General features: G+C 40.5%; 1 protein-coding gene across 3 annotated transcripts in view; it reads left to right on the top strand.

Moving 5' to 3' along the window:
- Nucleotides 1-393: 393 nt before the first annotated feature.
- The window catches only part of LOC148661792 (LIM domain-binding protein 3-like), a 51,878-nt gene continuing 38,144 nt past the window's right edge, over nt 394-14,127 (top strand). For all 3 annotated transcript variants that reach the window (XM_088636094.1, XM_088636095.1, XM_088636096.1), the window contains exon 1: nt 394-754. In XM_088636094.1, coding sequence (XP_088492220.1) covers nt 659-754 — 96 coding nt within the window. In that variant the 5' untranslated portion in view covers nt 394-658. The remainder of the gene's footprint in view (nt 755-14,127) is intronic.

The raw sequence follows: 14,127 nt of genomic DNA on the forward strand, positions 1-14,127 counted from the left end.
TCTCACTCCTGAATGAAGCACTGTCATGAAAGTCATGACCACGAGCTCTCCTCAAAGTGGAGGTCCACATCTCCAAGACAGCAGGGTCCAGAGATGACTGTATGACCTCTAGACCCAAGCCTTGTTCTAAAATCTAGAAAATGGGCATTAGTGGATTCCCTGGCCTGTCCTGTGCTCTGGGTGGGGGGCAGGAGGTGCCCAGAGGAGACTAGAAAAATCTGTTGGCCTTATTGCAGGCTATATTAGCCATGTGAATCATGGAGGCTGTGCATTCTGGGTGTCCTGTTACAGGCCTTATAAGGGTGGCCAGTGCAGGAGTGCTATCACTTTCTGCTCCACTGCAGAGGGGTGCTATTCTTAGGCTGTCACTCCAGCCCATCTCAGCAGGCAAGACCTCTCGTTCCTGTGACTTTCAATGTGGTTGTCTTACTCTGTCACTTTGCTGTCTTAAGAGGGGAATTGGGAAAGATTTTGCTTTATTTGTGTATGCCTTTTGATCAGAAGTAGTGTTTTTCAAAAAGGTTTTTCACATCTTTTTTTTTTTCCAGCGGCTGTTTGGCGTCTTCCCCGCTTTCTCCTTCCCCCCCCCGTCCATTTATTTTCAAGACTCGGGAGGACAATTTGAAAACGCAAAACAATTTCGAAAACTTTTTTGAAAATGAGCAATTACACTGTGACCCTGTCTGGACCAGCTCCATGGGGCTTCCGCCTGCAGGGAGGGAAGGACTTCAACATGCCCCTCACCATCTCCAGGGTAAGCTTTAGCACCGCGGCTGGCCGGACTGCCTGCACACTTCGTTTACGGGGATCCTGTGTAACAACATACTGTAGGCATGATTCCCTTTGCTCAGAAAGGGGAAAAAAATGCCCAGAATTCAACTCACCTAGGCCCACAAGAGCCTCTGGTTTCTCATTGTGGGAGTGAATTTTTCTGTAGCATTGTCTGTTGCAAATATTAAGCTCCTCCTTTATTAGTGGATTTTACAAATACTGTCCAGTTACAAGCTGAAAACGTGAAAGTGTTTGATTTGTCTATCTCTCAGCACTAGAATAATATTTAACTTGATGTTCATAAAGCTTTGCAGTATATTTGTGCATTTTAGCCCTATTTTCTCAGTCTGGTATCAGGTATAGTAATTTAGTTAAGTATAAGATGAGACTGTTTCTGCATGGCCAGGGCTGTCAGGAGTCAGACTTCACAGGGAAGTGGCTGAGACTGAGCAGATGTGTTCCTGGTGTGAAGAACTTCCTTTGTTTCTGGCTGACGAAAGCCAGTGTCGCTTTTTTCACTTGCACTGAACTGAACATGTCTGACCCTCACATTTGTAAGCAATGGGCTCTTGGAGTGATTTTACTTCAAATCCCAAACTCCACTGAATTGGAGATTATTAGGCCTGCAGGCCCCTATCTCAGGTCCAGACAGAGTCTGTGGAATGGCTTATTCTCAGTGTTGGGACTTTCTGTCTCTGTTGCTTATTCTAGGGACTGTAGCCCTTGGAAAAATTCATTGTTAAGAGTCCCTATGTTGTGATGAAGGACAGTATATATGTAATTGTCTATTGATTTGAACTTGACCTTGGTATGAATGGGCTTGATTATTAATGCATGGTATGCTCTGTTGTGCAAAGCTCTGCTCCCTTCCTTATGCAGAAGGACAGTTCTTTAGTGATCTCTGAAATTGCTGTTGTAGTTTTATTTTAAGCCCACAATCAATCCTGTTAGATCTTTATTTTTTAGTACAAAAAAATGTTTGCAAAGGGGCATGTGATGTTAATGAAGTGGAACCAATCAGTTACAATCAAATTGAGGCAATGTGATGGCTTAATTACAGATTCTTATCAATAATAATAATAATAATAATAATAATAATAATTGCTTGTGTTTCATCCCAAATGATCTCAAGGCACTTCATGACTGCAGTGCAGTCCTACCTGGGCAACACACAGCAGCCATTATGACCAGCAGCCCCACTGGACAAGTGAGAAATTAGTTTAACTGTTCTGTTAAGGTGGTTACTTTAGGGAGATCAGATTGTACAAGCCAGGGGTGGAATTTAGCCAGGACACCAGAGTTAATACCTCTAATCTTGCAAACAATGCCATGGGATTTTTCATTTACAAATAATTGTTAATTATATATAATAATTGCACTTCAGTTTAAGCATCTCTTCTGAAGGATAGCGCACTGTACAGCACAGTGCCCAGCCCCTGTATTGGGGCACTATATTGGAAATTGTGAGTGCCACCTGCTGTTCTAACATTACCGCTTACCCTGGTTTTTCTTGGAGGTTTCCCTTCCCAGTACTGACCAACCCAGAGATTGGATGACACCATGCAACAAGATAGTAACACTACAGCCAGTGGCTGCTAAATGTCAGGCTTGGTTTCTTCTCACCTAAACCAATCTGTATTAATAACATACAAGGTTGTTGTAATAGTCAAAAAACACTTGTGGAGGCTTTGAGTTGAAATTGTTGATGCTCCTGATATGTGTGTATAGTAATTCCTGTTTCTGCCTAAGATGTTTGTGTTTTACTCACTAGTGTACCTGTATTTCTGTATCTATGTGAATATATGTTAAGATTTAGATTAAATGTATGTGAAGATAGGACTAAGCTCAAATTTCCCTGGGCTCATTCTAATACTGTAGGGAACAGGGTAAAGAACTGGAAATCTACTTTAGATAAACAAAAACTGCCTGCTACTTTCTCATAAAGTGGGTCAGGATATACCCTTTAGCTAAGTAACATGGGATTTTAAGGACGTGAACACCTTAAACCATTCAGTGTTTTTAAAATATTTTTGTTGCACGGTTAGAGCATACTTCAGAAAGATCTGAGCCTGAAGTAGAGGGAAACCCCAGCCACGATTTCTGTTGCTATTACTTAGAGGCCTGTGAGGAGGGACAGTCACAATTAGATTGCATTTAATCTTCTTATGCTTTGCCTTTTGATTGTCATATTAGTTACTATATTGTTGATATTAGTTACTACAAGGATTCCAGGATTCCATTGCCATTTTGTTTAAAGATCTACTACTCTTTCCAGTCCTAAAAGCTCTTTTGTGGCTTGCTCTCAACTCTGTAATCTGGTTTATTTCGGCCAGGGATCGGACCCTGGAACTAGGGCAGTATAAGCCCACGCTCATGCCACCTGAGCTTCCAGGTCAAACGCTGGAGCTCACTTTCTGTGCACATTTACAAACTTTTCTTTTTTCTTTGGTACAGTATCAGACAAGCTCAGCTTGGTGCTTGATTCTTTTTTTGCTTTCATCCTCCATTAGTTGTACCGACAAAAGGCAAAGCATGAATAAGGATATATCACTTACTGTATGATGTACTGTAGTGATTGACTCAACATAGACTTTTAGGAGCTGCAACAGCAGTGGTCTCTGGTGCCTCCTTTGGTATGAGGCTGCTCCAGCTCTCTTTGTGTTGTGGTGTATGAGATGCTTGGCCCGGTGATTTTAAATAGAGCAAAGGCATTTGGCTGCAGTGGAAGACCTGTGAGGTTCAGAATGCTGATTTTTGGCTTGGGGAAGTTGGGGCTGCTAAGTTTAGCCTCTTGGAAGAGACTGAGAGGGGCTCAGGTGGTCGGGCCTTATGTCAAGCCAACTACAGACGCAGAAGCCCCAGTCAATCACAGCCTTGACAGGTGAAGACGCATTTTGTACTGCTGTTTCTCTTACGCATCCTATTGTGAACTACGATTAAGCTGCCCTTTTCTAAAAATACTGCCATGAAAAATTGGACTTGTTGCCTGGGTGGTCTTCAAGTACGTATTTCCACAACACACTGGGTGTGGCTGAGATAGAGCGAGGGGACAGAGGCAGAAAAGATTTAGATCTTTAGATTCCTGATCCAGAACTGCAGCCTCTGAAACAGGATGTAATTTACAAGTGCCACTGCTGCTGTCCATCACTCATCTTGCAATTATTGTGAGCTGCATTTTCAAGCCCTGGAAATTGAAATTCAAATGGAAACTGTTTAACAGCAAGCTCACACCTCAGTGACATTTACAGTACGTGGAGATGATGGCTGTTGAGTCAAACCCTGTCTGCTGATAGTGAATACATGTTTCTGCTATCAGATGATTGTAATATGGACAGAATGTTTGCAAAAATGTCAGAGCTATCTTATCCTTTTTTAATTTTTACAACAACAAAAAAAGTAAATATTGTGATACTGAAATGGGTGAGGCTGTCTGTGCACTTACTGTGGATCCTGGGAGAATTGCAATGAGATACGTGTGTGTTTCTGTTCCAGAAACCTCTGTTTGGTGGACTCAAGACACACTAGTTATGTTGCTGTACATTACCCAGTGGGGCTGCTGTTAAATGCATTTTTAGAAGCTATGTCCTGAACATGCTCATGCATACTGGTTAATCCAACAGAATCATTTAATCAGATGGAGCACTGCTATACTGTTGATTTACCAATTGGTATAGTATGTTTCTAATGCACTAAGATACTGTATTCTGGTTCCTCCCCAATTCCAGTTGCAGGTCAATTATGCTTATATGAATTACATTAAAAATGATCTTTTATTTAAGCAATTTTGCATCAGCATGTAAAGTCCCAGTATAAGGACCAAGATAAGTTCAATAATTCACACTTTTATATGAAAGAGGTAAATTGTTTTACCGTTGTTGATCCATGTTAGTTAACAATTTAAAACTTTGTTTTAAATATGCATAGTTTAAGATGCAAAACGGGTTTTTATAGTCCGATTCACTTGTCTAGAGGTGCATAGTCAATGTTGCGACATTACATATGATTTTAAAAAATGAACGACATGCTTCTAATGGCTCTTGGGTGAAATGTAATGCTTTGTGTTGCTTAGGAACATAAAACAAGAGGAAGCCGTTTAGGTCCATTTATCGCATTTGGTAATCAGTAGTTAATTGATTCAAGGATCTCATCCACCTGTTTCTTGAAAGACATAAGGGTATCATATTCAGGATATCATCTTTATCAACATTTATGAGTACTCCCACAACTTTTTGTGTATAAAAAAAGATGGAGTGCCTCCGTTAAATGCATTTTCACAAAGTTTCCTTGTGTGTCTTCCAGTCCTCTGAACAACTGCTGGGCTGACTGTCAATGGATTTTGAACACTCACAGCCAGTTGTTTTAATTGTAGTCTGTTTTGAATTTTGCTGTCCACATATTGAATGTAGAAACAACAGCAATGGGGCATTACATCCTCTGGAAGTGCTAATTATGCATTTTGTTTTCTAAAAATGGGCTGTGTTTTAAGCCATGAATTGTAGTTGAATTAACATGACATGGAGAGAAAATGATTTAAGAGTTTTTAGGTCTAAAATCATGTGGTCTGTGGTGTTGCACTAAGAGGGATAGATGGTAAATACTCAGAAGCCTTTGGAGACCACCTGCTTTAAACCATCTCCTAACCACTCCAGGAAATCAAACTCAAGGCAACCACATCAAACAGGAAGTCACGACTTCCTGGTGGATGGAGTAAGGAATCACAGCAGACAAGTCTCATGAGAGGAAATAGGCTCCACACCTAATCTGAGCCATGAAACAGAGGCTTTCTGACCAAGAGGAAACTAGAGAGCCTGAATAACATCAACATTGTGTGATTGAGCTAAATGTACTGAATTTCTGCTTTGAATTTGTGCTTTTCTCAGTTGCTCAGTTTTTGTTGGTTTTTTGTGAAATAATTTAAGCAGCTTAGCTACCTATCTTATAATAAGGGACATAAAAGAATATTAGGGCTCCATCAAACCCCAGCTCTCTTGTTTTGTTTTGGTAACTTGTGTGCCTGCGGTGTAAGAGACCCCAGACATGAGGTTTTCTTTTCTGAATTACATTTCTGAATACTGTACATATTGACGCTGGAGGGCTCTTCTTTTTTGTTATTTCATCCTGCATTTGTAGTCATTAAACAAAAATTCCTTATTTGAGTCCGATCCCTTATTGACCGACTTAGACTATTGTTTTTATTCCTAGTAAAGTTAATTGAAGCAGATTTCACATTAAAATTCTTTAAGCTCTGGTCTTTTTCTGACTGTGAAACTGAAATGCCCCTCCACTGTATCCTGTCTGCTTTGCCTGTTATTGATTATTAAATCAAGATGCCTGTTGCTTTGGAAAAGAGTATAGCGCACTTTCCTCAAGTGCCCTAAACTGTACTGCTCATCTGCTATGATTTCTGTATACCAGTCAGAGCACACAGTACTGGAATGCTCTGATGATTTATTGGTGCTTTTCTGCCATAGCTAATGAATTAGATGTGCAGCTTTCTTTCAGCTAGGCCTGAAAGGTTGCAGTTACAAATGAGACAAGGCGATTCATCCCGTTTTGTAGTTAGAAGCTAATCGATCCAAGGGTCTTATTCAGCTGTTTCTTGAAAGGAATTAAGGTATTGGCTTCAGCAACATGGCTGGGTAGTGTATTCCACAGTCCCACAAATGCTTGTGTAAAGAAGTGTCTCCTGTTATTGGTATTTAATTCAATACCATTAATTTGTAATCCGCTGTTCCAAAAGCCAGGTAATCAGGGTAATTTTTAAGTATTGATTTTATCCTGCTGATATGCTTTACAACAGATCTTTTTAAAGGACTTGGAAAGTGCAGCCACTGTGGGTTTCCATTGCATGTTTCGCAGTGTATGGAAACAGATGATTGCTGTGTAAGATTTGCACGAATATCTGAATTGGCTTTCTTGCCTCTTGTCTTTTAAAGGGCATGAAGCTACTGTACTAGTCCTTGTCAGGCTCCAGGTTTTCAAATTGTCCACTGTTGCTGGCGACAGTGATTACTGTGCTCTCGGGGTTTATTCCTTAAATTTGTTAGATTTTTTTTTTACATCCTATTTTCTTTACCTTTGGCTTAAGTCTCAGTGCCTTCCAGGCCTCTAGGGCAGTGAAATGCTCTTAAGTTTGATCTTGTTCGGTCTTGGTACTCAGTAATCCTGAGAGCAGCCTGACTGACACCCTAAAGATGTACGTTTACTGTTATACCTTTATATAGTTCTTCTACTTTTACCTTGCCTTGCTTTCACTGGGCTTACCCAAATTGGATTATAGCAGACTGTGCAAGTATTTGCCAAAGCAAATCATGGTGTTATAATGACTTCTGTTGTACCAGTATATATGAGCTCAGAAACAGGGTAAGTTAGATTCAAATTTAGCCCTGAAGTCTGGAGCTACTAAGCAGATTGACTATGTTGAACCTTAATAAGGAGTGGGTGGCAGTGGAATGGAGGAGCTCTTTTAGGTGGACACAGGTGTGACACACTGGTCAATCAATTGCTTTTTAATTATTCTCTCTGTGCCCCACAGACCCTGGCATCTTCTTGTTTTATTTTAACAGAAAGATGAAGATACACCCATGGCAGAGAGAGCAGTGTGTGAGAACCCTGCAGCAAATCCCCAAATTAGCCCCGTTAACAGCCTGTGACCGATGATCTTTCACTTGTGGGACCCCTCACACTTGACCTTACTGCTTTTTGCATTGTTAACATCTCTAATTTGCATCATCTCTAGGAAGACAACTTCTGCTGCAGTCAGCCTGCAGCTGGTGGAGATTAATATTGCCTGCTCTCTGCTGAACTGTGCCTAGACTAGACTAGAGCAACACGTTTGAGACAGCCCATTCTCGGGTCTCTGTGGCTGTGCATCGGTGAGCTGTCAGCCACACTGTTGTGCTATAAAAAGGCCCTGGTGAGATAACATATGGCACTGATGTTAACCTGAGTCTTTCAGACCTCTGACATTCCAGCACAGTCTTGGGCTCTGTGTATTGTAGTGTAGCAGCTGCAGGTGCTGACAGGCAGAGCTGTTTTTAGAAGGGAACTGAAGGTCAGGGGAGCTGCCTCAGATCGTGTGGGCTATAGATACCAGCAGCAGTGTGCTCTGAAGGCCCCAGGATTTCATAGTTCTCTGCTGAAGCAGAATGAGCATCTTGACAGATAGAGAATACAATTGCAGCACAACACTAAGACTGCAAATGAGCAAACACAAACAAAGCAACTTGAAATGGTGCATTAAGCAGGGCATGATGTAGAAAGCTGATATTTTATAATACTGTAGTTGTGGGAAAAGCTCTGTAGGATAATAGGCCAATTCTATTTTTAAGGGGAGTTTTTAAAGTCAGAAGAACTACTGCATGTAACTTAACTTGGTATAATTTAAAAAGTGTTATCTGAACTGTGTGCAGCAGAGTAAAACATTTTGGTTTAGTTTTAGGAAAAGTCGCAACTTTACACTAGTACTATTATTCTGTTTTTGTGTTATTATTTCTAAAATCATATTTAAAGAAAGTGTGGAATCATACTCCTGATTATTTCCAGTAAAATCCATTACAGTGTCAAAAATATACGTTTGTATTTGCCACATATTTTGTTCAAATTCACCAATAGATTTATTTTTTCTGAAGATTTGGTTTTTATCATGTAAACCTTAGAATTGTGAAACAATGTCTTACAGTATATTGTTTCAGACAAGACATGAGCCCATGTGGGCTCAAACTAACTGCTTTGTGGGTTAGTTGTTCTTTAGTCCTTTTACAAAAAGTGTTGGCAATAGTGAAGCCCGAGAGTGTAGGTTTTGGTGTCATGTTAGAAAGTATAAAAGATCTTTTAGATAGGAACTTTGTGTTTGTATTAGTGTATAAAGTATTAATGACATTTTTGAAAATTGAAATGTTAATGTTTGGCTAGGACTTTGATTAGAGTCCTGCACTTCATGATCAGTCCCAAATCAGGAACAGGAACAGGGACAGGGACTTCTCCTCAAGCACAGCTGTTTGACTATGAAGCTTATTGAACTAGACTGTAGTATAATAAAGTATCGAAGACGCAAAGCTTTAGTAAAACAGTAGCAGTCAGTATCGTGGGTTAAACTGATTAAGTTTAAGATGAACAAAAATCACATGAGGGATTTTGTTCTCAGCTTTTGAAATTCCTTCTTGTAAAAACATACTGCAAAGCTGTATTGCACATCCTCATGGTTCACAGTCTGAGACCCAGCGGAGTGGCACAAGAACCAGAAGTGCCCTGTATGCAGCTCCCCCTCTGTGCCCCACTTTCTCTCCAGGCCTGGATCAGCAGAAGAACAGCTCCATTGTTTGTGCTGCTGCCAACAGGAGATCTGAGCTGGCCTGTGCAGTATTGGCTCAGCCGGTCAATGGTGGGGATGGGCTGGGGACTGGGGGTTAATGCCAGATTAGTAAACTAATGCTTGCCAACCTGTCCCTTTTCAGACATGTAGCTTTAGGAAATGCTTTGTAATACTGTTAAGTATACTGAGATTTCTTTTTCTGTCCTCACTGCATCATGGGGGAAGCTTACTTCCATTCCACTTTTAACAAGCAGAAAGAAGCAAAGGACAGAATGCACTGCTCGAGAAACGCAGGATACACGACTGGGATTTTTCTGTCTGCTTGTCTCAAGCACTTCCACACTATACAACCAATAAATAGAACCAGAGGACACTAATGAAACTAGGTGGAAGTACAGTAAAAACCAAGAACAGGAGGAACGTTACACAAAGAGTTGTGTATGGAAGAGGTTAGTCAGCCATGATGTTGAAGCTGATACCCTGGCTTCCCCCAAGAATCAGCTGGGTGAGAACTTTGGATCAACTGGGCCTTCTATTATTTGTAACCTTTCTTATGGTCTCAATAACTTATTACAGAAAAAGGTCATATAAAGAATATTCCGCCTGACATGGAAAGAAAGGCTTCAGCTGGCTCTTTATTAACCACGAGCCGATAATAATTACATTATATATTAACTGTTAATTAACTAGTTATAAATATGTTTGAACAACAGAAAGTGTTACCAGTGAAAGTGAGCGGAGACACAAGGCAGCCTGATAACATTTTCATTTGAGTACAATCAAAAATGCATCTATCATCAGACAGCAGTGCTTGAGAATTGATCTTCAATACCATCTCCCTCAGAGAAGATGGAGTGTTAATATACTACATTTAGAATATAATATATATTTACAACACATTATATCAGGATGAAATTATATAACTATTACTGTATTTAAAACTACTGTATTCTTAGTCCATAAATGTATCTATTCAGAGACTGTGGAACAGAGGCTGGGTCAGATGAGACCTCCTGGGTCATGCCTGGTGTTCAAAGTTGTTGCCATATCAGTAAGTAATGAATAAAAACTTGAGGTGATCAAGATCTTTTGCTGGCCTTTCTCTGCTTCAGTTAACTTTATTATATTAACCTCATTTACAAAATGTTAATTTCTGTGAGAATATTAATTAACTGGCAAAATGATAACAGAGCAAGTTTCTGAGGGTTTTTTTTTCAGTTATTCAGATGAGTCAGATGGGAAGCTGCACAAGCTGAGGTGTTTGTGCAGCCTGAGCAGTAAAGGACCTCTTCATGAAATGTCTTGTTTATTTCTTTTTAGAATTTCTACAGGATTGACCAGTACAGCAGGCAATCTGCCCCACCTAGCTTTCAGTCCACTCATGTATACCTAGACTGAATATACAGTATAGCGCATGTCAGTCCTCATGCAGTACAGAGCTCTGTAAGTTTTAAAATGAATGATTGAGCTGTTTGGACCATGACCCAGGAACTTGAGGTAGTCCCCCAGGACTGCGGTTCAGAGAGGTCATTCAGGTCATGTGCCAGGACACTGCAGAAGGCCAGAGACAGCAGTATGGGCACTACACTATTAAAGGGCATCGCAGTGCTGGATACCACATCATCTCCGCACAGTGAGTCACCATCGCTGTGCTTCCAGTTACAGTGCAACCTTTAACATGCGTCAGGGGACTCTGGCTCCCTTTGCCAATTATATCTGACATTTATCAAAAGCGCTCTTGGGTCCCAGGATTGCACAGAGATCTCCATGAATATCTGCACAGAGTTCACAGTGGTAGTATCACATAGCTGTTGTGCGGAGCTCAGATAAACCATCTGCCAGCCCGTCAGGCTACTGTACGCACATGATGTCCTTTGATTAGGATTAAATTCTTATTTGGAATTTATTTTTCAGCACTTTAGTCCATTCATAATTTGTACATATTCCAGATTCATCATCAGATTAATCACTGTGTAAAACACCCCATTTATTAGAGACCGGCACCTCAGCGTTAGCTTGTACAGTTCTGTCATTTATTTTTGTTTGATACCCAGGCAGACAGGTATTGTGTACTTTCACAAAAGCATGAAAAGATATGGGAATAATCTGTTGACTTGACATATTTTAAATCAGTTGCCTTGAAGTGAGTTATAATGTGTGTGATTCAACACTAGGCACAAAATGGAGCAGGCATGAACACAGTAATTCTGCCCTGGGAATCGTGCATGACCTGATGCAGATGCTCACGTGGGAGTCCGATGGTTATACAGCAGTCATTGAAGTCTACGTTTTGAAAGCTTCTTACTCCAGTTGTGTTTGAGGTCTGGGAGTGGTCATTTTGTTGCTTGACATTTATCAGTGATTGAAGGTTTAAAGTAGTACTAAACCCAAAGCAAAAAATTAAGTAATTGCTGAACACAGAAATTATGCTTATCTAAATTCCATTATCAATATTGGGCTTGGTAGAAAGAATGACTGAAAGGAATTTTATTGTTTTTGGTAACTATGAAGTTTTGGATTTCGATCCCCCTGCAACCCTGCACTGGTTAAGCATATTAGAAAATCCATGGCTGGATTTAGCCAATAGGCTCTTGCAATGACACATTCAAGTAGAATAACATTTTTTATTGTAGAACTGTACTTGATTAAGACCAATAGTTAAATAAGATGAAATAGGAATGTTGGTGAAAAACATCCTCCTCTTTTCTATTTTGAATTGCTTTTGTTCGGTGCTGCTTAATCAATAGTCTAGCAGCTGCTCTTCAGCTTTGAGTGACAATCGCCAGACTCAGGGTCATTATAAACCATTCCCTGAAACTAACATCAACAATTAAATAACTGTTTGAAGTAGCTCTGTAACAGAAATTCTTCTTGCCAGCTTTGAAATCTCTGAAAGGTGAATAGCTTTTTGTATTCAACAGTAATTTCAGTAATCTACTGCAATTCTAACAAATACAAAACAGGATGATGACTACAAAAGGATGGTGTGCGTAATACTTTGGCAGTAACTCGTCTAGCTGAGAAAATGACCGAAGATCAGGGCTCGTTGGATCATTGGACTGTGTGCGTTTTAGTTTGCAGTGCAGTACAGATTATCACGAACTAAGAAACCTGCTAAAAAAGTTTAAATCAAATTCAGATGTTCACACATATAAGATGTACTCTGAAAACCTTACGATTCCTGTTCTGTTTTTTGAGGGTTTTTTATTTCTCAGTGTGGACACATATAGATTTTAAATTATATTGAGAAGGATAATCTTAGTTTAATGAATGTCTGATTAAAAGTGGTTTTGTGGGAAAATGTTTTCTTGAATGTATAGAGGGAGAATAGGGATTAAAAGCCATCTGTGGTTCATATCTGGTATCACACAGCTTACTGGGTGTTATCACCCTGCTGCTTGCCATACAAAGCAGAATAACTCCGTCTCTCTTCTAGGTCCTGCTTGGCAGCTTCTTGTCTGTGCTTTTAGTAGATTGAACACAGAGCCATGTGGGGTAGGTGAACCTGCTGTTAGTGGACTATTGAAGAACGGTGTAGCTGTTCAGTTTTATCCAGCTCCTAATTGAATTACTTACAGTGCCTTGCGAAAGTATTCGGCCCCCTTGAACTTTCAACCTTTTGCCACATTTCAGGCTTCAAACATAAAGATATAAATTTTTTATTTTATGTGAAGAATCACCAACAAGTGGGACACAATTGTGAAGTGGAACGAAATCTATTGGATTTTTGAAACTTTTTTAACTAATAAAAAAATGAAAAGTGGGGTGTGCAAAATTATTCGGCCCCTTTACTTTCAGTGCAGCAAACTCACTCCAGAAGTTCAGCGAGGATCTCTGAATGATCCAATGTTGTCCTAAATGACTGATGGTGATAAATAGAATCCACCTGTGTGTAATCAAGTCTCTGTATAAATGCACCTGCTCTGTGATAGTCTCAAGGTTCTGTTGAAAGCGCAGAGAGCATCATGAAGACCAAGGAACACACCAGGCAGGTCCGTAATACTGTTGTGGAGAAGTTTAAAGCCGGATTTGGATACAAAAAGATTTCCCAAGCTTCAAACATCCCAAGGAGCACTGTGCAAGCGATCATCTTGAAATGGAAGGAGTATCAGACCACTGCAAATCTACCAAGACCTGGCCGTCCCTCTAAACTTTCAGCTCAGACAAGGAGAAGACTGATCAGAGATGCAGCCAAGAGGCCCATGATCACTCTGGATGAACTGCAGAGAACTACAGCTGAGGTGGGAGAGTCTGTCCATAGGACAACAATCAGTCTTACACTGCACAAATCTGGCCTTTATGGAAGAGTGGCAAGAAGAAAGCCATTTCTCAAAGATATCCATAAAAAGTCTTGTCTAAAGTTTGCCACAAGCCACCTGGGAGACACCCCAAACATGTGGAAGAAGGTGCTCTGGTCAGATGAAACCAAAATCGAACTTTTTGGCCACAATGCAAAACGATATGTTTGGCGTAAAAGCAACACAGCTCATCACCCTCAACACACCATCCCCACTGTCAAACATGGTGGTGGCAGCATCATGGTTTGGGCCTGCTTTTCTTCAGCAGGGACAGGGAAGATGGTTAAAATTGAGGGGAAGATGGATGCAGCCAAATACAGGACCATTCTGGATGAAAACCTGTTGGAGTCTGCAAAAGACCTGAAACTGGGACGGAGATTTATCTTCCAACAAGACAATGATCCCAAACATACAGCAAAATCTACAAAGGAATGGTTCACAAATAAACGTATCCAGGTGTTTGAATGGCCAAGTCAAAGTCCAGACCTGAATCCAATTGAGAATCTGTGGAAAGAGCTGAAAACTGCTGTTCACAAACGCTCTCCATCCAACCTCACTGAGCTCGAGCTGTTTTGCAAGGAAGAATGGGCAAGAATTTCAGTCTCTCGATGTGCAAAACTGATAGAGACATACCCCAAGCGACTTGCAGCTGTAATCGCAGCAAAAGGTGGCTCTACAAAGTATTAACGCAAGGGGGCCGAATAATTTTGCACGCCCCACTTTTCATTTTTTTATTAGTTAAAA

The sequence above is a fragment of the Lepisosteus platostomus genome, chromosome 6 (genome assembly GCF_059453375.1).
Source record: "Lepisosteus platostomus isolate fLepPlt1 chromosome 6, fLepPlt1.hap1, whole genome shotgun sequence".
Classification (NCBI taxonomy): domain Eukaryota; kingdom Metazoa; phylum Chordata; class Actinopteri; order Semionotiformes; family Lepisosteidae; genus Lepisosteus; species Lepisosteus platostomus.